Source organism: Oncorhynchus nerka, linkage group LG14 (assembly GCF_034236695.1).
Source record: "Oncorhynchus nerka isolate Pitt River linkage group LG14, Oner_Uvic_2.0, whole genome shotgun sequence".
Taxonomy (NCBI): domain Eukaryota; kingdom Metazoa; phylum Chordata; class Actinopteri; order Salmoniformes; family Salmonidae; genus Oncorhynchus; species Oncorhynchus nerka.
The window spans coordinates 98,528,688-98,553,839 of NC_088409.1; the positions used below are offsets into that span (position 1 = coordinate 98,528,688).

The 25,152-nt window shown below is 43.9% G+C and overlaps 2 protein-coding genes across 4 annotated transcripts in view; both read right to left on the bottom strand.

The window, feature by feature from the left end:
* Nucleotides 1-17,528, bottom strand: part of LOC115123522 (protein Atg16l2) — an 85,125-nt gene extending 67,597 nt beyond the window's left edge. Inside the window, exons 1-8 of one of the 3 annotated variants that reach the window (XM_065000599.1) lie at nucleotides 17,219-17,528; nucleotides 15,628-15,697; nucleotides 12,829-12,904; nucleotides 11,082-11,155; nucleotides 8,080-8,331; nucleotides 5,004-5,069; nucleotides 3,439-3,519; nucleotides 1,311-1,367 (exon numbers count right to left, since the gene is read on the bottom strand). In XM_065000599.1, the coding sequence (XP_064856671.1) occupies nucleotides 1,311-1,367; nucleotides 3,439-3,519; nucleotides 5,004-5,069; nucleotides 8,080-8,331; nucleotides 11,082-11,155; nucleotides 12,829-12,904; nucleotides 15,628-15,697; nucleotides 17,219-17,375 (833 nt within the window). In that variant the 5' untranslated portion in view covers nucleotides 17,376-17,528. The remainder of the gene's footprint in view (nucleotides 1-1,310; nucleotides 1,368-3,438; nucleotides 3,520-5,003; nucleotides 5,070-8,079; nucleotides 8,332-11,081; nucleotides 11,156-12,828; nucleotides 12,905-15,627; nucleotides 15,698-17,218) is intronic. The other 2 variants (XM_065000600.1, XM_065000601.1) reach the window with 2 other exon arrangements.
* Nucleotides 17,529-19,035: 1,507 nt separating this feature from the next.
* The window catches only part of wdr62 (WD repeat domain 62), a 66,495-nt gene continuing 60,378 nt past the window's right edge, over nucleotides 19,036-25,152 (bottom strand). Inside the window, 2 exon segments of the mRNA XM_065000603.1 lie at nucleotides 19,036-21,082; nucleotides 21,853-22,784. Of these exon segments, the coding sequence (XP_064856675.1) occupies nucleotides 20,828-21,082; nucleotides 21,853-22,784 (1,187 nt within the window). The 3' untranslated portion in view covers nucleotides 19,036-20,827.

The window sequence follows — 25,152 nt, forward strand, 5'->3', positions numbered from 1 at the left end:
CATTCATATTATTCTGTCTATGTAACCACAGAACACTCATATTATTCTGTCTATGTAACCACAGAACACTCATATTATTCTGTCTATGTAACCATAGCACCACAGAACATTCATATTATTCTGCCTATGTAACCATAGCACCACAGAACACTCATATTATTCTGTCTATGTAACCATAGCACCACAGAACATTCATATTATTCTGCCTATGTAACCACAGAACCACAGAACATTCATATTATTCTGTCTATGTAACCATAGAACCATAGAACATTCATATTATTCTGTCTATGTAACCACAGAACCACAGAACATTCATATTATTCTGTCTATGTAACCAAAGCACCACAGAACATTCATATTATTCTGCCTATGTAACCATAGCACCACAGAACATTCATATTATTCTGCCTATGTAACCATAGCACCATAGAACATTCATATTATTCTGTCTATGTAACCATAGCACCATAGAACATTCATATTATTCTGTCTATGTAACCATAGCACCACAGAACACTCATATTATTCTGTCTATGTAACCATAGCACCACAGAACATTCATATTATTCTGTCTATGTAACCATAGCACCACAGAACATTCATATTATTCTGCCTATGTAACCATAGCACCATAGAACATTCATATTATTCTGTCTATGTAACCATAGCACCATAGAACATTCATATTATTCTGTCTATGTAACCATAGCACCACAGAACATTCATATTATTCTGCCTATGTAACCATAGCACCACAGAACATTCATATTATTCTGTCTATGTAACCATAGCACCACAGAACATTCATATTATTCTGCCTATGTAACCATAGCACCACAGAACACTCATATTATTCTGTCTATGTAACCATAGCACCACAGAACATTCATATTATTCTGCCTATGTAACCATAGCACCACAGAACATTCATATTATTCTGCCTATGTAACCATAGCACCACAGAACACTCATATTATTCTGTCTATGTAACCATAGCACCACAGAACATTCATATTATTCTGCCTATGTAACCATAGCACCACAGAACACTCATATTATTCTGTCTATGTAACCATAGCACCACAGAACATTCATATTATTCTGCCTATGTAACCATAGCACCATAGAACATTCATATTATTCTGTCTATTTAACCACAGAACATTCATATTATTCTGCCTATGTAACCATAGCACCACAGAACATTCATATTATTCTGTCTATGTAACCATAGCACCACAGAACATTCATATTATTCTGTCTATTTAACCACAGAACATTCATATTATTCTGCCTATGTAACTCACTCAAAAAGCTCTTTGATGGAATCTAGAATCCTGGGAGGGGATGTTACTGAGGCTGACCTAGGGGGAAAAAGTGAAGTGAAGTTTTTAGAATGTTTAAAACACACTTGAAGGAATGGTTTAATCAATTTAGATGTAGTAAGCATTGTGGTGTAGAAGGCATTGTGATGTAGTAAGCATTGTGACGTAGTAGGCATTGTGATGTAGTAGGCATTGTGATGTAGAAGGCATTGTGATGTAGTAAGCATTGTGACGTAGTAGGCATTGTGATGTAGTAAGCATTGTGATGTAGTAGGCATTGTGCTGTAGAAGGCATTGTGATGTAGTAGGCATTGTGATGTAGTAAGCATTGTGATGTAGTAAGGCATTGTGACGTAGTAAGCATTGTGATGTAGTAGGGATTGTGATGTAGTAAGCATTGTGACGTAGTAGGCATTGTGATGTAGTAAGCATTGTGATGTAGTAGGCATTGTGATGTAGTAAGCATTGTGATGTAGCAGGCATTGTGATGTAGTAAGCATTGTGATGTAGTAAGCATTGTGACGTAGTAAGCATTGTGATGTTACAGATGTAGGATCTTAATTTGAGCCAGTTTGCTACAGCAGGAAAATAATACTGCAGCAACAGGAAATGTGAACATTATTTGGATTATAATTAATCAACATTTCTGTAGGGGTTGATCCATTTTTCATTTGGACAAATCAAGTTTGAAATGACAAACTTTTAAAACTCAAATACACTACAAGCTTGCATTTCCTGTGCAGGAAAATTCTCAGCAACAAAAGAGTGATCAAATGAAGATCCGAGCAACTGAAGATCCCTTTAGAACTAATCATGCAGTGTAAGCATTTTTTTACATGTATTTAATCATTTTTACATTTAAAAAATAGAATAAAAATGTCACCATTAGAACATCACACTAAACTTACTTTGAGGTAGAATGTGAAAACGCTATACACCGACAATGACTTCCAACAAGAATCTAGTTTTTTCTTCCATGGGAAGGAAGGCCTTGAAATGCCATCTGAACTTTGAGTGATTTCTGTCATTTCTTCCTCTACCAGAACATTCTAGTGGTCCGTCTCTCAGCCTTCCTCTACCAGAACATTCTAGTGGTCCGTCTCTCAGCCTTCCTCTACCAGAACATTCTAGAGGTCCGTCTCTCAGCCTTCCTCTACCAGAACATTCTAGAGGTCCGTCTCTCAGAACATTCTAGAGGTCCGTCTCTCAGCCTTCCTCTACCAGAACATTTTAGTGGTCCGTCTCAGCCTTCCTCTACCAGAACATTCTAGTGGTCCGTCTCTCAGCCTTCCTCTACCAGAACATTCTAGAGGTCCGTCTCTCAGCCTTCCTCTACCAGAACATTCTAGAGGTCCGTCTCTCAGAACATTCTAGAGGTCCGTCTCTCAGAACATTCTAGTGGTCCGTCTCTCAGCCTTCCTCTACCAGAACATTCTAGAGGTCCGTCTCTCAGCCTTCCTCTACCAGAACATTCTAGAGGTCCGTCTCAGCCTTCCTCTACCAGAACATTCTAGAGGTCTGTCTCTCAGCCTTCCTCTACCAGAACATTCTAGAGGTCCGTCTCTCAGCCTTCCTCTACCAGAACATTCTAGTGGTCCGTCTCAGCCTTCCTCTACCAGAACATTCTAGAGGTCCGTCTCAGCCTTCCTCTACCAGAACATTCTAGAGGTCCGTCTCTCAGCCTTCCTCTACCTGAACAGTCAAGTGGTCCGTCTCTCAGCCTTCCTCTACCAGAACATTCTAGAGGTCCGTCTCTCAGAACATTCTAGTGGTCCGTCTCTCAGAACATTCTAGAGGTCCGTCTCTCAGCCTTCCTCTACCAGAACATTCTAGTGGTCCGTCTCTCAGCCTTCCTCTACCAGAACATTCTAGAGGTCCGTCTCTCAGAACATTCTAGTGGTCCGTCTCAGCCTTCCTCTACCTGAACAGTCAAGTGGTCCGTCTCTCAGCCTTCCTCTACCAGAACATTCTAGTGGTCCGTCTCAGCCTTCCTCTACCTGAACATTCTAGTGGTCCGTCTCAGCCTTCCTCTACCAGAACATTCTAGTGGTCCGTCTCAGCCTTCCTCTACCAGAACATTCTAGTGGTCCGTCTCTCAGCCTTCCTCTACCTGAACAGTCTAGTTGTCCGTCTCTCGGCCAGATCACTCTTAGGGGAGGCTTCTCTGGAGGCCGGGGCACTGACCGACCCGCTGGAAAGGAAACAGCACAACACTTCATTATCCTCTGGACATGAGCTACTACAATACAAAAGGGAAAACTTTAACCTATTCTCAATCTAGTGAGAGCTATTTAAACATCAATGGGACTATAAAATCTAGTTACTTACACATCGACGTAGGCTATATAATCTAGTTACTTACACATCCATGTACGCTATATAATCTAGTTACTTACACATCAATGGGACTATAAAATCTAGTTACTTACACATCAATGGGACTATAAAATCTAGTTACTTACACATCGACGTAGGCTATATAATCTAGTTACTTACACATCGACGTAGGCTATATAATCTAGTTACTTACACATCGACGTAGACTATATAATCTAGTTACTTACACATCGACGTAGGCTATATAATCTAGTTACTTACACATCGACGTAGGCTATATAATCTAGTTACTTACACATCGACGTAGGCTATATAATCTAGTTACTTACACATCGACGTAGGCTATATAATCTAGTTACTTACACATCGACGTAGGCTATATAATCTAGTTACTTACACATCGACGTAGGCTATATAATCTAGTTACTACACATCGCTATATAATCTAGTTACTTACACATCGACGTAGGCTATATAATAATAGTTACTTACACATCGACGTAGGCTATATAATCTAGTTACTTACACGACGAGGCTATATAATCTAGTTACACACACATCGGCTATATAATCTAGTTACGTAGGCTATATAATCTAGTTACTTACACATCGACGTAGGCTATATAATCTAGTTACTTACACATCGACGTAGGCTATATAATAATCTATATAATCTAGTTACTTACACACATCGACGTAGGCTATATAATCTAGTTACTTACACATCGACGTAGGCTATATAATCTAGTTACTTACACAGGCTATATAATCGTTACTTACACATAGGCTATATAATCTAGTTACTTACACATCGACGTAGGCTATATAATCTAGTTACTTACACATCGACGTAGGCTATATAATCTAGTTACTTACACATCGACGTAGGCTATATAATCTAGTTACTTACACATCGACGTAGGCTATATAATCTAGTTACTTACACATCGACGTAGGCTATATAATCTAGTTACTTACACATCGACGTAGGCTATATAATCTAGTTACGTAGGCTATATAATCTAGTTACTTACACATCGACGTAGGCTATATAATCTAGTTACTTACACATCGACGTAGGCTATATAATCTAGTTACTTACACATCGACGTAGGCTATATGATCTAGTTACGTAGGCTATATAATCTAGTTACTTACACATCGACGTAGGCTATATAATCTAGTTACGTAGGCTATATCATCTAGTTATTTACACATCGACGTAGGCTATATAATCTAGTTACGTAGGCTATATCATCTAGTTACTTACACATCGACGTAGGCTATATAATCTAGTTACTTACAGATCGACGTAGGCTATATCATCTAGTTACTTACACATCGATGGTCACCTCCACCTTCCCGGCGGTCTCCAGTTCCTTCTGAAGACTTGCCTCTCTGGCTCTGTGGAGTTGACAGTTGAAATGAATGACAACATCATTACAGATACAACTCACTCTGACTACATTCATTAATGCTTCATAGGGCCTGGAGTTTTTCCTGCACGTGCCTTGAGGAGGTCAAGGTATAACCTGTCGCCTTTAACTAGTTATAACCTACAGCCTTTAACTAGTTATAACCTGTAGACTTTAACTAGTTATAACCTGTAGCCTTTAACTAGTTATAACCTACAGCCTTTAACTAGTTATAACCTACAGCCTTTAACTAGTTATAACCTGTAGACTTTAACTAGTTATAACCTATAGCCTTTAACTAGTTATAACCTACAGCCTTTAACTAGTTATAACCTAAAGCCTTTAACTAGTTATAACCTGTAGCCTTTAACTAGTTATAACCTATAGCCTTTAACTAGTTATAACCTAGCCTTTAACTAGCTTTTAACTAGTTATAACCTAAAACTAGTTATAACCTTTAACTAGTTATAACCTGTAGCCTTTAACTAGTTATAACCTGTAGCCTAACTAGCCTTTAACTAGTTATAACCTAAAGCCTTTAACTAGTTATAACCTGTAGGCTTTAACTAGTTATAACCTAACCTTTAACTAGTTATAACCTGTAGGCTTTAACTAGTTATAACCTACAGCCTTTAACTAGTTATAACCTGTAGCCTTTAACTAGTTATAACCTACAGCCTTTAACTAGTTATAACCTGTAGCCTTTAACTAGTTATAATGAATAACATTTAACTAGTTATAACCTGTAGACTTTAACTAGTTATAACCTGTAGCCTTTAACTAGTTATAACCTAAAGCCTTTAACTAGTTATAACCTGTAGGCTTTAACTAGTTATAACCTATAGCCTTTAACTAGTTATAACCTATAGCCTTTAACTAGTTATAACCTATAGCCTTTAACTAGTTATAACCTACAGCCTTTAACTAGTTATAACCTGTAGACTTTAACTAGTTATAACCTATAGCCTTTAACTAGTTATAACCTAAAGCCTTTAACTAGTTATAACCTGTAGGCTTTAACTAGTTATAACCTATAGCCTTTAACTAGTTATAACCTGTCGCCTTGAACTAGTTATAACCTACATCCTTTAACTAGTTATAACCTACAATCTTTAACTAGTTATAACCTGTAGACTTTAACTAGTTATAACCTGTAGCCTTTAACTAGTTATAACCTACAGCCTTTAACTAGTTATAACCTGTAGACTTTAACTAGTTATAACCTACAGCCTTTAACAAGTTATCACCTGTAGCCTTTAACTAATTATAACCTAAAGCCTTTAACTAGTTATAACCTATAGCCTTTAACTAGTTATAACCTAAAGCCTTTAACTAGTTATAACCTACAGCCTTTAACTAGTTATAACCTGAAGGTTTTAATTAGGGCCCAGAGTTTTATAACCCAGAGTTTTTCTTGGTGAGATGAAATGGTTAGGAAAATAAATAAAAAGTCTGTACACGGTCAAAGATATACATATTCCCCCCTCACTCTTCAGCCTTCGAGATGCATATTCCCCCTAACTCTTATAACAGCCTTTAACTAGTTATAACCTCCCCCTTTAACTAGTTCAGCCTTCGAGATGCTTTAACTAGTTATAACCTGTAGCCTTTAACTAGTTATAACCCCTCACTTTCACTAGCCTTATAACATATTCCCCCTAGTTACTCTTCAGCCTTTAACTAGTTATATTCCCCCTCAACTAGTTCAGCCTTCGAGATTTTATATTCCCCCAGACTTTTCAGCCTTCGAGATGAAATGGTTCCCCCTCAAAAGTCTTCAGCCTTCAAAGATATACATATTCCCCCTCACTCTTCAGCCTTCGAGATGCATATTCCCCCCTCACTCTTCAGCCTTCGAGATGCATATTCCCCCCTCACTCTTCAGCCTTCGAGATGCATATTCCCCCCTCACTCTTCAGCCTTCGAGATGCATATTCCCCCCTCACTCTTCAGCCTTCGAGATGCATATTCCCCCCTCACTCTTCAGCCTTCGAGATGCATATTCCCCCCGCACTCTTCGGGGAAAAACTCAGGACCCTGTTTGACCCCAGGAAGCAGCTCACCTGACCCGTCTCTTTTTTACCCCCAGCAGGGTCAGGGTTAATCTCACCTGACCCGTCTCTCGTTGACCCCCAGCAGGGTTAGGGTTAATCTCACCTGACCCGTCTCTCGTTGACCCCCAGCAGGGTCCTAATCTCACCTGACCAGTTCTCGACCCCCAGCAGGGTCAGGGTTAATCTCACCTGACCCGTCACCCCCAGCAGGGTGAATCCCGTGACCCGTCTCGTTGACCCCCAGCAGGGTCAGGGTTAATCTCCCCCAGCAGGGGTCAGGGTTAATCTCACCTGACCCGTCTCTCGTTGACCCCCAGCAGGGTCAGGGTTAATCTCACCTGACCCGTCTCTCGTTGACCCCCAGCAGGGTCAGGGTTAATCTCACCTGACCCGTCTCTCGTTGACCCCAGCAGGGTCAGGGTTAATCTCACCTGACCCGTCTCTCGTTGACCCCCAGCAGGGTCAGGGTTAATCTCACCTGACCCGTCTCTCGTTGACCCCCAGCAGGGTCAGGGTTAATCTCACCTGACCCGTCTCTCGTTGACCCCCAGCAGGGTCAGGGTTAATCTCACCTGACCCGTCTCTCGTTGACCCCCAGCAGGGTCAGGGTTAATCTCACCTGACCCGTCTCGTTGACCCCAGCAGGGTCAGGGTTAATCTCACCTGACCCGTCTCTCGTTGACCCCCAGCAGGGTCAGGGTTAATCTCACCTGACCCGTCTCTCGTTGACCCCCAGCAGGGTCAGGGTTAATCTCATCTGACCTGTCTCTCGTTGAGCCCCAGCAGGGTCAGGGTTAATCTCACCTGACCCGTCTCTCGTTGACCCCCAGCAGGGTCAGGGTTAATCTCACCTGACCCGTCTCTCGTTGACCCCCAGCAGGGTCAGGGTTAATCTCATCTGACCTGTCTCTCGTTGACCCCCAGCAGGGTCAGGGTTAATCTCACCTGACACGTCTCTCGTTGCGGCTGTTCATCCTGATGGCTGCGTGCTGCTTCCTCCGGACCAGCTCCTCCAGCATTTCCTGACCTCTGACCTTCTCCTCTCTGAAGGTCTGGTCCATATCATGGTGCTGCTCCAGCAGGGAGTCGTACTCCCGTTTCAACAGCCGGTTCCCCTCCGTCACCTCGGCAACACGCACCGCCAGACTTCCATCCTCAGCCTGCACCCCCAGCAGATCCCTCCGCACCTCACACATCCTGAATACACAGATAGTTATATCAGTAACCGTGACCCCAGGAATCAGCTAATTAATCGGATGAGGCCACAGTGTCTCTTGACCCCTCCTGTCTCAGCCTCCAGTATTTATGCTGCAGTAGTTTATGTGTCGGGGGGGCTAGGGTCAGTTTGTTATATCTGGAGTACTTTGCATATATTTGGAGTACATTGCTTGCTGTTTGGGGTTTTAGTCTGGGTTTCTGTACAGCACTTTGAGATATCAGCTGATGTACGAAGGGCTATATAAATACATTTGATTTTATTTGAAACCCCAACTCTGTCAGCTATACTAGTTTCTATCAACTAGGGCCATGGATATTCCATGACGACATTTCCCCTGGTCAGGACATGTCCTACTCAACCATCAGCGTCCATAGCACCAGCTCATGTGATATCACAGTGACCTAGGATAAACTACATTAAGCTGTGCTTGCCAGTGCTTTCAAGTTTCAACAGGTCCTTCCTACAGGTTTCATAGGAGGAGAATTACCTGGCATGTTGTTCTACAGTCCCACCTGGCATGTTGTTCTACAGAATCAGTCTCACCTGGCATGTTGTTCTACAGTCTCACCTGGCATGTTGTTCTACAGTCTCACCTGGCATGTTGTTCTACAGTCCCACCTGGCATGTTGTTCTACAGTCTCACCTGGCTTGTTGTTCTACAGAATCACCTGGCATGTTGTTCTACAGAATCAGTCTCACCTGGCATGTTGTTCTACAGAATCAGTCTCACCTGGCATGTTGTTCTACAGTCTCACCTGGCATGTTGTTCTACAGAATCAGTCTCACCTGGCATGTTGTTCTACAGAATCAGTCTCACCTGGCATGTTGTTCTACAGAATCAGTCTCACCTGGCATGTTGTTCTACAGTCTCACCTGGCATGTTGTTCTACAGAATCAGTCTCACCTGGCATGTTGTTCTACAGTCTCACCTGGCATGTTGTTCTACAGTCTCACCTGGCATGTTGTTCTACAGAATCAGTCTCACCTGGCATGTTGTTCTACAGTCTCACCTGGCATGTTGTTCTACAGTCTCACCTGGCTTGTTGTTCTACAGAATCAGTCTCACCTGGCATGTTGTTCTACAGAATCAGTCTCACCTGGCATGTTGTTCTACAGTCCCACCTGGCGTGTTGTTCTACAGTCCCACCTGGCGTGTTGTTCTACAGTCTCACCTGGCATGTTGTTCTACAGTCTCACCTGGCTTGTTGTTCTACAGAATCAGTCTCACCTGGCATGTTGTTCTACAGAATCAGTCTCACCTGGCATGTTGTTCTACAGTCCCACCTGGCGTGTTGTTCTACAGTCCCACCTGGCGTGTTGTTCTACAGTCTCACCTGGCATGTTGTTCTACAGTCCCACCTGGCGTGTTGTTCTACAGTCCCACCTGGCATGTTGTTCTACAGTCCCACCTGGCATGTTGTTCTACAGTCTCACCTGGCATGTTGTTCTACAGTCTCACCTGGCATGTTGTTCTACAGTCCCACCTGGCATGTTGTTCTACAGTCTCTACAGTCTCACCTGGCATGTTGTTCTACAGTCTCACCTGGCATGTTGTTCTACAGTCTCACCTGGCATGTTGTTCTACAGTCTCACCTGGCATGTTGTTCTACAGTCTCACCTGGCATGTTGTTCTACAGTCTCACCTGGCATGTTGTTCTACAGTCTCACCTGGCATGTTGTTCTACAGTCTCACCTGGCATGTTGTTCTACAGTCTCACCTGGCATGTTGTTCTACAGTCTCACCTGGCATGTTGTTCTACAGTCTCACCTGGCATGTTGTTCTACAGTCTCACCTGGCATGTTGTTCTACAGTCTCACCTGGCATGTTGTTCTACAGTCTCACCTGGCATGTTGTTCTACAGAATCAGTCTCACCTGGCATGTTGTTCTACAGTCTCACCTGGCATGTTGTTCTACAGTCTCACCTGGCATGTCTCACCTGGCATGTTGTTCTACAGAACAGTCTCACCTGGCTTGTGTTCTACAGACCTGGCATGTTGTTCAGTCTCACCTGGCATGTTGTTCTACAGTCTCACCTGGCATGTTGTTCTACAGTCTCACCTGGCATCTCACCTGGCTTGTTGTTCTACAGAATCAGTCTCACCTGGCTTTGTTGTTCTGGCATGTTGTTCAGTCTCAATCAGTCTCACCTGGCTTGTTGTTCTACAGAATCAGTCTCACCTGGCTTGTTGTTCTACAGAATCAGTCTCACCTGGCTTGTTGTTCTACAGAATCAGTCTCACCTGGCTTGTTGTTCTACAGAATCAGTCTCACCTGGCATGTTGTTCTACAGTCTCACCTGGCATGTTGTTCTACAGTCTCACCTGGCATGTTGTTCTACAGTCTCACCTGGCATGTTGTTCTACAGTCTCACCTGGCATGTTGTTCTACAGTCTCACCTGGCATGTTGTTCTACAGTCTCACCTGGCATGTTGTTCTACAGTCTCACCTGGCATGTTGTTCTACAGAATCAGTCTCACCTGGCATGTTGTTCTACAGAATCAGTCTCACCTGGCATGTTGTTCTACAGTCTCACCTGGCATGTTGTTCTACAGTCTCACCTGGCATGAGGTTCTACAGTCTCACCTGGCATGTTGTTCTACAGTCTCACCTGGCTTGTTGTTCTACAGAATCAGTCTCACCTGGCATGTTGTTCTACAGAATCAGTCTCACCTGGCATGTTGTTCTACAGTCTCACCTGGCTTGTTGTTCTACAGAATCAGTCTCACCTGGCATGTTGCTCTTCCAGTACGGAGTCTTTGATCTTAATCTCCTGCTGGAGCTCCAATACCTGGTAGGCCAGCTAAAAAACACAGTAGAGTCTGTCAACTACAGACACAGTAGAGTCTGTCAACTAGAGACACAGTAGAGTCTGTCAACTACAGACACAGTAGAGTCTGTCAACTACAGACACAGTAGAGTCTGTCAACTACAGACACAGTAGAGTCTGTCAACTACAGACACAGTAGAGTCTGTCAACTAGAGACACAGTAGAGTCTGTCAACTAGAGACACAGTAGAGTCTGTCAACTACAGACACAGTAGAGTCTGTCAACTAGAGACACAGTAGAGTCTGTCAACTAGAGACACAGTAGAGTCTGTCAACTAGAGACACAGTAGAGTCTGTCAACTACAGACACAGTAGAGTCTGTCAACTACAGACACAGTAGTCTGTCAACTACAGACACAGTAGAGTCTGTCAACTACAGACACAGTAGAGTCTGTCAACTACAGACACAGTAGAGTCTGTCAACTACAGACACAGTAGAGTCTGTCAACTACAGACACAGTAGAGTCTGTCAACTACAGACACAGTAGAGTCTGTCAACTACAGACACAGTAGAGTCTGTCAACTACAGACACAGTAGAGTCTGTCAACTAGAGACACAGTAGTCTGTCAACTACAGACACAATAGCGTCTGTCAACTAGAGACACAGTAGAGTCTGTCAACTACAGACACAGTAGAGTCTGTCAACTACAGACACAGTAGTGTCAACTAGAGACACAGTAGAGTCTGTCAACAAGAGACACAGTAGAGTCTGTCAACTACAGACACAGTAGTGTCAACTAGAGACACAGTAGAGTCTGTCAACAAGAGACACAGTAGTCTGTCAACTACAGACACAGTAGAGTCTGTCAACTAGAGACACAGTAGAGTCTGTCAACTACAGACACAGTAGTGTCAACTAGAGACACACAGTAGAGTCTGTCAACTAGAGACACAGTAGAGTGTCAACTAGAGACACACAGTAGAGTCTGTCAACTAGAGACACAGTAGAGTCTGTCAACTAGAGATACAGTAGAGACTCACAGTAGTCTGTCAACTAGAGGCTCACAGTAGAGTCTGTCAACTAGAGACTCACAGTAGACTCACAGTAGTCTGTCAACCTGAGACACACAGTAGTCTGTCAACTAGAAACGAAGTAGAGACTCACAGTAAAGTCTGTCAACTAGAGGCACAGTCGAGACTCACAGTAAAGTCTGTCAACTAGAGGCACAGTCGAGACTCACAGTAGAGTCTGTCAACTAAAGACTCACAGTAGAAATACACAGTTATCTGGCATTGTATTGTAAGATATTGTATCTCTATGCAGTAGATACAAAAGACAGAGATGAGCAACAAACTGTTGTTTTCCTTTTACAGTAGAATAATGATCACACCATTCACAGGACCAGAACAAGGCAGGATGTCTGCTTCCTGGTTTCGTCTCTCTTTCTGGGTATCACTGACAAACAGTATCAAATCACAACACATATGCCACGCTTTATGACAGATTGGTGGAGACTATGCCTTATAGAAATACTGCCAATATAAGGCGATGTTGCCAGCAAGGTGAGTTTCAACACTGCTGCTCTCTGAATGATTCTGCATAAGTGTCAACAACTGAAAGTGTTGTCGACAGCATAACGTCCAATCAGAGTCCCTGCCTGTATCTCAGTCATAAATCATCAACACGGTAACTTCCTGTTTCCTACCTCCCCAGTTGTTTTCTTCAGATCATCATTCTTGGAAATCAGAGACGTCAAGGAGTCGTTGGAGGAGGCAGGGTACCTGTTGAGGTCAAAGACACGTTCACAGGTTAGGGTCTCGAGACAGGAAACCCACGGTCGCACCTGGGCTACTATTCAGTCTCACCTGGGCTACTGTTCAGTCGCACCTGGGCTACTGTTCAGTCTCACCTGGGCTACTGTTCAGTCTCACCTGGGCTACTGTTCAGTCTCACCTGGGCTACTGTTCATTCGCACCTGGGCTACTGTTCAGTCTCACCTGGGCTACTGTTCAGTCTCACCTGGGCTACTGTTCATTCGCACCTGGGCTACTGTTCATTCGCACCTGGGCTACTGTTCAGTCTCACCTGGGCTACTGTTCAGTCTCACCTGGGCTACTGTTCAGTCTCACCTGGGCTACTGTTCAGTCTCACCTGGGCTACTGTTCAGTCTCACCTGGGCTACTGTTCAGTCGCACCTGGGCTACTGTTCAGTCTCACCTGGGCTACTGTTCAGTCTCACCTGGGCTACTGTTCAGTCTCACCTGGGCTACTGTTCAGTCGCACCTGGGCTACTGTTCAGTCTCACCTGGGCTACTGTTCAGTCTCACCTGGGCTACTGAGAAGTAAGAAGTGTTGACACAGCTCGTCCACCCATACATACCCCACAACACATGCCACCAGAGGTCTCTTCAGTCCCCAAGTCCAGAACAGACTATGGGAGGCGCACAGTACTACATAGAGCCATGACTACATGGAACTCTATTCCACAGTACTACATAGAGCCATGACTACATGGAACTCTATTCCACAGTACTACATAGAGGAACTCTATTCCACAGTGAGCCATGACTACATGGAACTAGAGCCATGACTACATGGAACTCTATTCCAGTACTACATAGAGCCATGACTACATGGAACTCTATTCCACAGTACTACATAGAGCCATGACTACATGGAACTCTATTCCACAGTACTACATAGAGCCATGACTACATGGAACTCTATTCCACAGTACTACATAGAGCCATGACTACATGGAACTCTATTCCACAGTACTACATAGAGAGACCATGACTACATGAGAACTCTATTCCACAGTACTACATAGAGCCATGACATGACTACATACTACATAGAACATGACTACATAGAACTCTATTCCACAGTACTACATAGAGCCATGACTACATGGAACTCTATTCCACAGTACTACATAGAGCCATGACTACATGGAACTCTATTCCACAGTACTACATAGAGCCATGACTACATGGAACTCTATTCCACAGTACTACATAGAGCCATGACTACATGGAACTCTATTCCACAGTACTACATAGAGCCATGACTACATGGAACTCTATTCCACAGTACTACATAGAGCCATGACTACATAGAACTCTATTCCACAGTACTACATAGAGCCATGACTACATGGAACTCTATTCCACAGTACTACATAGAGCCATGACTACATAGAACTCTATTCCACAGTACTACCTAGAGCCATGACTACATGGAACTCTATTCCACAGTACTACCTAGAGCCATGACTACATGGAACTCTATTCCACAGTACTACATAGAGCCATGACTACATGGAACTCTATTCCACATCAGGTAACTGATGCAGCAGTAGAATCAGATTTTAAAAAACAGGTAAAAATACACCTTATGGAACAACAGGGACTGTGAAGAGACACACAAACACACACACACACACACGGACTCTACACACACATACATTGTAATAGTATTGTATGGTGGTATTATACATGTTGTATTGTAGATATGTAGTGGTGTAATAAATGTTATATGATGTACTGTTTTATCTTTGTTTTATGAGTTATGTAAGTGCTTTAAAATGTGTTTGGACCCCAGGAAGAGTAGCTGCTGCCTTGGCAGGAACTAATGGGGATCCCTAATAAACCCCAGGAAGAGTAGCTGCTGCCTTGGCAGGAACTAATGGGGATCCCTAATAAACCCCAGGAAGAGGAGCTGCTGCCTTGGCAGGAACTAATGGGGATCCATAATAAACCCCAGGAAGAGTAACTGCTGCCTTGGCAGGAACTAATGGGGATCCATAATAAACCCCAGGAAGAGTAGCTGCTGCCTTGACAGGAACTAATGGGGATCCCTAATAAACCCCAGGAAGAGGAGCTGCTGCCTTGGCAGGAACTAATGGGGATCCATAATAAACCCCAGGAAGAGTAACTGCTGCCTTGACAGGAACTAATGGGGATCCATAATAAACCCCAGGAAGAGTAACTGCTGCCTTGACAGGAACTAATGGGGATCCATAATAAACCCCAGGAAGAGTAGCTGCTGCCTTGGCAGGAACTAATGGGGATCCATAATAAACCCCAGGAAGAGTAGCTGCTGCCTTGGCAGGAACTAATGGGGATCCATAATAAACCCCAGGAAGAGTAGCTGCTGCCTTGGCAGGAACTAACGGGGATCCCTAATAACCCCAGGAAGAGTAACTGCTGCCTTGACAGGAACTAATGGGGATCCATAATAAACCCCAGGAAGAGGAGCTGCTGCCTTGACAGGAACTAATGGGGATCCCTAATACAAACAAATACAAAACACACAGACACTTAACAAACAGGACAAACTATCTCTCACAGGAAATATTCCATACAGGTTTCTATCACACACATCAATAGGGCAGAGTTCTTCCGGGGTGGGAAACTCCTGGCCTTACACATCAAGACAAGCTAAATACGTCCATTGAGAAGTAAGTACATTGACAACATCATTCTTCTAGTGTAATAATGACCTTGAACCAGATCCCAGGATGCCTTTCGTGATGAGGGCTCTCTGATTGGACCTCTCCAGCAGATTAATATCTGTAGGATGACATCACCAATATAGAAAACAGAACACCATTATAGAACACAGAACACCATTACAGAACACAGAACACCATTATAGAACACAGAACACCATTATAGAACACAGAACACCATTATAGAAAACAGAACACCATTATAGAAAACAGAACACCATTATAGAACACAGAACACCATTACAGAACACAGAACACCATTATAGAACACAGAACACCATTATAGAACACAGAACACCATTATAGAAAACAGAACACCATTATAGAACACAGAACACCATTACAGAACACAGAACACCATTATAGAACACAGAGTGGGGGCAGGGGGGGGAGGCGTGACAACCTTCAGTAGAGTTGAAAATGTGATGGAAACGCATTTAATTTGTTTGTTTTTTATTCAATCATTTTTTTGCCCTGTGCACTACATCATCATGCACACACTTTTACCACCAACAAGTCAATTTGATGGAAACATCTCTGGTGAGAAATTGCAAATATTGTTTTTATGCAGATTTAATCATATTCGCATGAAAACCTGTTGCCAATTGGATGGAAACCTATAGCTACATTCATTTTTGTTACATTAAACCAGGTTTCCATCCACAGTCTTTATACAAGTAAACTCTTCCCATATAAAAAGAAACATGACAGCTTTGATGGTACAGTTTCACAACTGCTGATAGATTATTTGTTAGTTTCGAAATGGTGGGATATTTTTGTGTGGGTAAACTTAATAATGCACGAAATTGCGATGGCAACGTCCTTATGGGCAAATATTGATATAATAACCCATCAAACAGAAGTCAATTTAGAGTCACGTGATGATATGGTGTGTGGTCGTCCCACTACAACTCAGGAAACCATGCAGTTTAATAGGCTATATTAAATACATAGATGAACTTCACAGGATGGTGAATGTGCACTGTGATCTTGATGCTCCTTTCCAATAGAGGGTAATATCCTGGTGACACGATGCTTGACAGCCATTTGACAAATATTCTCGCTTTTATCCATAATAATGTCATAATGTAGACTAGCCAACACTGTATCTGTGAGCGGTTGGGCTGGAGACCACGAACCAAGACCAGAGTAAGCAGACTTGCTATTTAACGCAACAGTTTGTGACAAAACTATAACGTAGAGTTGAAAATGCGATTGAATTTGAGATTTTTTATAGGTACATGAAAACGTAAGCAAAAAGGTAGGCCTACAGTGTGTGCCCTACGTCATCACGCACTGATTTTATCCGCAAAAAAAGTTAATTTGGTGTCAACACTGGTGGGAAAATTCTTTTTTTTTTTTTAATAAATGGGATTCTATTGTATTCGCATGAAAATCTGTCTCCAATTGAATTGAAACCGAGCTATCTATTGTTGCAGCATGGCATTATCTCTAGAACTTCCTTGAATCGGAAAATGAATCTTGCTTAATTAAGTTTTTTTTAGGCCATCTGAAAGAAAACTACTATATATATATATATATATTTTTTACACAAGACCTTCAGCAAAGAACTTGTACATACATGCCAGTATGACATCTTGAAACATCGCCTTCTGATACTTATCCCGATGTTTGAGTTGGCGGATGATATGACGTTTCCATGAGTCGGCCGTCTTCTGGGTGTTTATCTTTTCTTCGACTTTAGACGTCTCGCCACGTTCCGCTCCTAGCGCCGCCATGATAGACTAGTCCTACAGCAATTTAGGCTGTTACTAAACGGCATTGCCAAATAGTTTAGTCTATTGTATATCAGAGAAACATTTATTAACTTTCCATTTCAATAAAATCTCTACGGAGACTGGCTCGGCTGTCAACATGGAAGTGCCAGGCGGTCCGGCGAACAACAAGTTTCCTATCCAATCAGATGCTACTTACCATTATTTTCCTGAGTCAGACTGGAATCGTCATTATCGTCATTGAAAACATGTTAGGGCAGGACACGCCCGTGCTGAAGTACAATGCCAATTAAAATCTGTTTGTGTGACCACTGTCAAACTCCCCACTATCTATGCCATGTTCACCTGCTACTCGGAAACTTCCGACTTGCTAACTGGTTGTAGTTCTTCACATGCTGCAGTCAACCAGTTCTCAAGTCGGAACATTCGGAGATTCCTAGTTCCCGAATAGCACCTCAACGCGGCACTACTAATTTATACATATGGACCAACAGAAAAGTTCATGACTGAATCAAGAGAATGAGCAATTGGCCTAGGTTTCAAAGGAGATTGAATTAAACCCCCCCCCCAAGACTGCCTCCAGTAGGTCCGGTGTTCAGCAGTTCTCTTCAAAGATGACACCCTAATTCCTTCTTTAAATGTCTCCACAGATGTTGTCCAGGGCCCTCCTCTGCAGACGTTGGGAGCGTTCCTCTGCCACAGACATTCTCCAGACCTTCATCTGTTCCTAGTCCTAGTCCCCCCCGTGGGTTCCACATTAAAGCTAGTCTGGTTGTTGTATGGAGAACACACAAAGCAATATGTAAAAAAAACTTTATTACACATTCTTAGTAAAATATACGTTTTGTATGAATGCAAAAGCAGAAAGGTAAAAATATTACAAATAATTTACATTGAAATTCAACAATTTCACAAGAAACCATGAAGTACACAGGTGAAACACCACAGGGGAACTGTACAAAACACTGCAGGTGACGATGAGACTATACTACCCATCTGATTCCAACAGGCTTTAACATAATAGAGCCCTTAACACTAGTGTCTGTTGGCTCCAACCTCAATAGGAAGCAAGCGGAAACCACACTAATACTGAACTCGACTTCGACTGCTTGGATAGAGAGAACTCCGTATCAACTAGCAAAACATAACCTGGTACACAAATACCTGGACAGGTCAAAAGAAACAGACCATAATAATAATAATAATAATAAGAGATTCAAATGTAAACACTGATTAAAGCAGGTCACTTTGGTTGTGGCTGAATGACTCCTCATTGACTGCTTTGATGCTCAAATAGGTCATGTTTTAAAATAAAGCGTTACCATGGCTACAAGGTTAGATACAGAAATGGGGGTTTTAAAGGTCCTGGGCTCGCGTAGCCACAAAGCATCCAAGAGAAGGAGTACTGATCTAGGATCTGTCGAATGTCATCGTATTCATAACAAACAAAACAAAAAATTAAAACCCCACAATGACTTTTAAAATGATAAACTGATCCTTGATCAGCACTTCTACTTTGAGATGCTTTTGTGAGAAATAAATCAGCTAAATAAATCGAAGAATGACAACAGCAACCAAAACACACAAAAAAGACAGACAACAAAACAAGTAATAAGCAAAAAAGAAAGAAAACACACCATTAAAAATAAATAGGAAAAGACAACAAAACAAAGTAATAAGCAAAAAATAAAGAAAACATGAAATAAAACATCCATTAATTAAGATAAATAGGAAAATAAGACAAAGCTAAAAGATTTTAAACAACTTGGAAACTTTAAACTAGATTGTGAAGCGTGTGTTTACCAGTGACGTATTTCAGTCAGTCTCTAATGAGGTGCTAAACATTTCACTGAAAGTATGGGGTTTAAAACTCATCTAAATAAACATTCTAATATACAGAGACAGTCGTCCGGTCAGGTTTAAAAAAAAGGTGCTGTTGGTTAAAAGGAACAGGATGCTATTGAAAACAGGCTGGTGAGAAGAGACAGGATGCTATTGAAAACAGTCTGGTGAGAAGAGACAGGATGCTATTGAAAACAGTCTGGTGAGAAGGGACAGGATGCTATTGAAAACAGTCTGGTGAGAAGAGACAGGATGCTATTGAAACAGTCTGGTTAGAAGAGACAGGATGCTATTGAAAACAGTCTGGTGAGAAGAGACAGGATGCTATTGAAAACAGTCTGGTTAAAAGGAACAGGATGCTATTGAAAACAGGCTGGTGAGAAGAGACAGGATGCTATTGAAAACAGTCTGGTGAGAAGAGACAGGATGCTATTGAAAACAGGCTGGTGAGAAGAGACAGGATGCTATTGAAAACAGGCTGGTGAGAAGAGACAGGATGCTATTGAAAACAGGCTGGTGAGAAGAGACAGGATGCTATTGAAAACAGTCTGGTGAGAAGAGACAGGATGCTATTGAAAACAGTCTGGTTAGAAGAGACAGGATGCTATTGAAAACAGTCTGGTTAGAAGAGACAGGATGCTATTGAAAACAGGCTGGTGAGAAGAGACAGGATGCTATTGAAACAGTCTGGTGAGAAGAGACAGGATGCTATTGAAAACAGTCTGGTGAGAAGAGACAGGATGCTATTGAAAACAGTCTGGTGAGAAGAGACAGGATGCTATTGAAAACAGTCTGGTTAGAAGAGACAGGATGCTATTGAAAACAGTCTGGTGAGAAGAGACAGGATGCTATTGAAAACAGTCTGGTGAGAAGAGACAGGATGCTATTGAAAACAGTCTGGTTAGAAGAGACAGGATGCTATTGAAAACAGTCTGGTTAGAAGAGACAGGATGCTATTGAAAACAGTCTGGTGAGAAGAGACAGGATGCTATTGAAAACAGTCTGGTGAGAAGAGACAGGATGCTATTGAAAACAGTCTGGTGAGAAGGGACAGGATGCTATTGAAAACAGTCTGGTTAGAAGGGACAGGATGCTATTGAAACAGTCTGGTGAGAAGAGACAGGATGCTATTGAAAACAGTCTGGTGAGAAGAGACAGGATGCTATTGAAAACAGTCTGGTGAGAAGAGACAGGATGCTATTGAAACAGTCTGGTGAGAAGAGACAGGATGCTATTGAAAACAGTCTGGTTAGAAGGGACAGGATGCTATTGAAAACAGTCTGGTTAGAAGAGACAGGATGCTATTGAAACAGTCTGGTGAGAAGAGACAGGATGCTATTGAAAACAGTCTGGTGAGAAGAGACAGGATGCTATTGAAAACAGTCTGGTTAGAAGTGAAAGCATCTAATTGCTCACATCTGGTTAGTTAATATTTGCTTCGCGTAAGGACGTCTTGTCTCATCCTCCATCAGCTAGGGTCATGTCTATTAAAACGTGCATATTCGAGTCGCATCCAGGGATAACTTTTCCTAACCTTAACCTAATTCCCCTAACCTGCTACGAAAAGTAACTTCTGATATTAGCGGGGCATCCCATCTAGTCAAACCCATCAACTAGCTACTGTCCATCTTCTTCTCAGCAATGAACAGCAGCATCTCAGAGTATTTCTCTAATAGAGCCACGGTCCGGTCGTCTCTCAGCTGGCGACCTGGAGAGTCCTCCAGGGGACAGGGGGCGCTGTGACCTGCTGCTGACCTCTGACCCGAAGGAAACACAGAGGCCAGCTCCGTCTGCGCCACACAAAATGCCTCTTTTAAAATGGCCGACATCTGGCCCTGCTGCTCTGGGCTGTCTGTCATACAGCAGACCTGTGAGAGAACAGAGAGAGACAGACAACGTTGTATCGGTCTCCATGGTGATGTCCGTGTTCTCTGACATCATAATGGGACAGACAACATTGTATCAGTCTCCATGGTGATGTCCGTGTTCTCTGACGCCATAATGGGACAGATATGTTGCGAACTCTATGTGACAACGGAACGGGCAAAGAATGAGGAAGCGGATAGAATCTGCTATCTTATGATTATCAGTGAAATTAACAAAAAAAATGTATAAAATATTGATTACTATGTATAGCTTTGTAAGACTATAAATGACCAACCACCCAGTTTGAGTAGTTAGACAGTTTATGCCCCTGCTTTTGAGAGGAGCTGGCTACTGTACCGGGATACTAAAAGCATGCTACTCTCCAAACTGCATTTGCGCTAAGCTAACGACATGCTAACTTCCATCTCCAAACTGCATTTGCGCTAAGCTAACGACATGCTAACTTCCATCTCCAAACTGCATGTGCGCTAAGCTAACGACATGCTAACTTCAATCTCCAAACTGCATTTGCGCTAAGCTAACGACATGCTAACTTCAATCTCCAAACTGCACGCAGAGATAAAAAAAAAATGCTATCCATGAGTTCTGACTCTCCGGGTAAGTAAAGAAATGACTGAAATATCTCAAAATCAGCCGTATCCCTTTGAAAGAATAAAGGCTCAGATGAAATGTTGGGCTCGTTAAAACTTGATAACACGTGAATCTTTGAAAAGCTAGTGAATATAAATTTTGAATACGTTTGTAATCTGACCTTGTTGTAGAATGTGACGGCTCTTCTCATGGTGTGCCTCAACTCGTTGGCCACCTGGTGACACATCTGAAGGTTCAGGGGTTCCTCTACAGAGTCACCGTGGAGACCAGAGTCACCGTGGAGACCAGAGTCACCGTGGAGAGGGAAGGAACAGGCAGAACCAGAGACAGGACTATCGCTAGCCTGCTGCAGCTGGGGCAGATGGGAGGGGTTCTCAGTGAGCTGGGCCTGAGGGAGGGTTGGGCACAGATGGGGGGCCGGAGACGTGGTGGGGGCCGGGCTGCTGCGGAGCCCTGGTAATCCTCCCCGTGGCACCAAGCTGTCCTCCATGTTACGGAGGCACCTCTTCGCCTCCTTCCCAAGAGAACGCATCTCAGTTGGGGTGACCAAGGCGTGGCGGGTCGGACGGGTCGAGTCTCCAAACCTCCTCTGGGACTTGTGGGAGGCCAGAGGGAAGGTTAGGGTGGGGGGGTCAGAGGGCACAGCCAGGTCCAGGTGGAGAGCTGCTCTGGCTCTGTGGTTCCCCGCAGGAGAAGGAGGGACGGAGGGAGGCTGGCTGGCAGGAGCAGGAGGCTCCACTGAGGAAGGGGTGGTGGTGTGGGATACAGGGGGCGGGACTACAGGGGGCGGGACTACAGGGGGCGGCAGATTCTCCTTGCACTCCGGGTCTGTAACGTTCTGGAGGTCCTGGAGGGATGAGGCGCTCGCCTCCATGATCTTCCCCCCAGCAGGGTGCTCCTCAGTCGGGGAGATGTTCAGGCCCTCACCCTGGGACCTCTTGGCTCTGGAGCTGGTGGTGGTGCCCATGTAACGCTGGCGAGGCAGCCGGGGCAGGGGCTCCTTGTCCAGGCCGGGCTGGGAGGGTTTGAGGGTGGAGCCGGATGATGATGACGGACCACTAGACTGAGACCTCAGGGTTTTATCGGACACATCTGACAGGTCGGAACAGAAAGACAGCAGGTCAATGACATTCAGGGTTATATACTCCACTGTTTCTCCCATCCTGATCCTAGGCGACGTAGTACGTTGGGTCCCCAGGACTAGGATGGGAGAAATGCTGGTTTACTGTAACATAAAGTCTCACATTGCATCCTAGAAACCAGATTATCACCCCGTGTTGATTTATACATCAGAGCAGGCTGCCAGCACCAGTGGAACTCCCAGACGGTGGAACCCCAGAGAGAGATGGAGACAAGGATACAGAGAACCAAGTCTAGCTATCCCCATGACACAAGGTGAGTCACAATCAATGCTGTGGTGGATCGACACACACACCTCCCAGAGTGTCTCTCCAGTGTAGAACAGCTATGGTTTTGCGGCTGCGTAGGGGACGGCGGGGTTGGGGAGTCTGCTGGACCGAAGAGGAGCGCCTCTTTAAAGACGTTGGATGACACTCTGCACCCCTCACTGGATTGTTACAGCAACAGTCAACCAGCGGGCAGATAGACAGACAGACCATCAACCAGCAGACAGACAGACAGACCATCAACCAGCAGACAGACAGACAGACCATCAACCAGCAGACAGACAGACAGACCATCAACCAGCAGACAGACCATCAACCAGCCAGCAGACAGACAGACCATCAACCAGCCAGCAGACAGACCATCAACCAGCAGACAGACAGACACAGACAGACAATCAACCAGCAGACAGACAGACCATCAACCAGCAGACAGACAGACAGACCATCAACCAGCCAGCAGCCAGACAGACCATCAACCAGCCAGACAGACCATCAACCAGCCAGACAGACCATCAACCAGCAGACAGACCATCAACCAGCCAGCAGACAGACAGACCATCAACCAGCCAGACAGACCATCAACCAGCAGACAGACTATCAACCAGCAGACAGAGACAGACAGACCATCAACCAGCAGACAGACAGACCATCAACCAGCAGACAGACAGACCATCAACCAGCAGACAGAGACAGACCATCAACCAGCAGACAGAGACAGACCATCAACCAGCAGACAAACAGCCCATCAACTAGCAGACAGACAATCAACCAGCCAGCAGACCGACAGAGAGACCATCAACCAGCAGACAGACCATCAACCAGCCAGCAGACCATAAACCAGCCAGCAGACCGACAGACAGACCATCAGCCAGCAGACCATCAACCAGCCAGCAGACAGACCAACTAGCAGACAGACAGACCATCAACCAGCAGACAGAGACAGACCATCAACCAGCAGACAGAGACAGACCATCAACCAGCAGACAAACAGCCCATCAACTAGCAGACAAACAGACACAGACAATCAACCAGCCAGCAGACTTTGCTGACAGGAGGGACCATCAACCACAAAATAGACCATCAACCAGCCAGCAGACCATCAACCAGCCAGCAGACCGACAGACAGACCATCAGCCAGCAGACCATCAACCAGCCAGCAGACAGACCAACTAGCAGACAGACAGACCATCAACCAGCAGACAGAGGCAGACAGACCAACTAGCAGACAGACAGACAGACAGACCATCAACCAGCCAGCAGACAGACCAACTAGCAGACAGACAGACAGACCATCAACCAGCCAGCAGACAGACAAGCCCACATCAGACCTTAACCCCACTGGATGGTTCTGGATGATTCTTCTAGCAACCAACAGACCCGAGAGATGACAGGTTTATACCCAAACTCACTACAGCATCCAACACAACCAGGGTTTCTCTTAGCCAGTAAATTCTGGTTTTTGGTCGTTTCAAAACATTTAAAGCCGATACATAAACTTGTTGCCGGCCAAATCGTCCTGGAGAAAAAGAAAATCCATTGCAAAAATACCAGTGATTATCCCCAGTTCCAGTGTGCCAGCCCAGAGGAGATTCGTTCTCCAAAACAGTAAAGACGGCCTCAAGATCCCTCCTTCTTGAGGACAAAGTAGCGAGGCTGATGTGCGTCGAGCTGCTCCAAGGAGCTGGACAGTTTTAACTTCCCAATAGCAGTGGCTCACTTTGAGCAGACCAAGGTCCACAGTCAAGTAAATTAGAGGCCAATGATTGTGTTCGTCAGGGCCCAGTCCTAGTAGTTCTGCTACTGCCCTAGGGGCGATCAATATATTCCTTGCCTGTGTCATGTATAGTATCAACATTTGGAATGGATTGATAGAGTAATGATGTGTGTCATGAGCAATTGGTGACTTCAGTTGAGATTATTCAGTGACGTCATGGCTTTAGAAGCTTCTGATAGGTTAATTGACATTGGTCTGATGACACAAAAATATAACGGTTTGGCTATAATGACCATGGTTATGTTTGGAGGAAAAAGATGAAACAATTGCCATTTAAAAA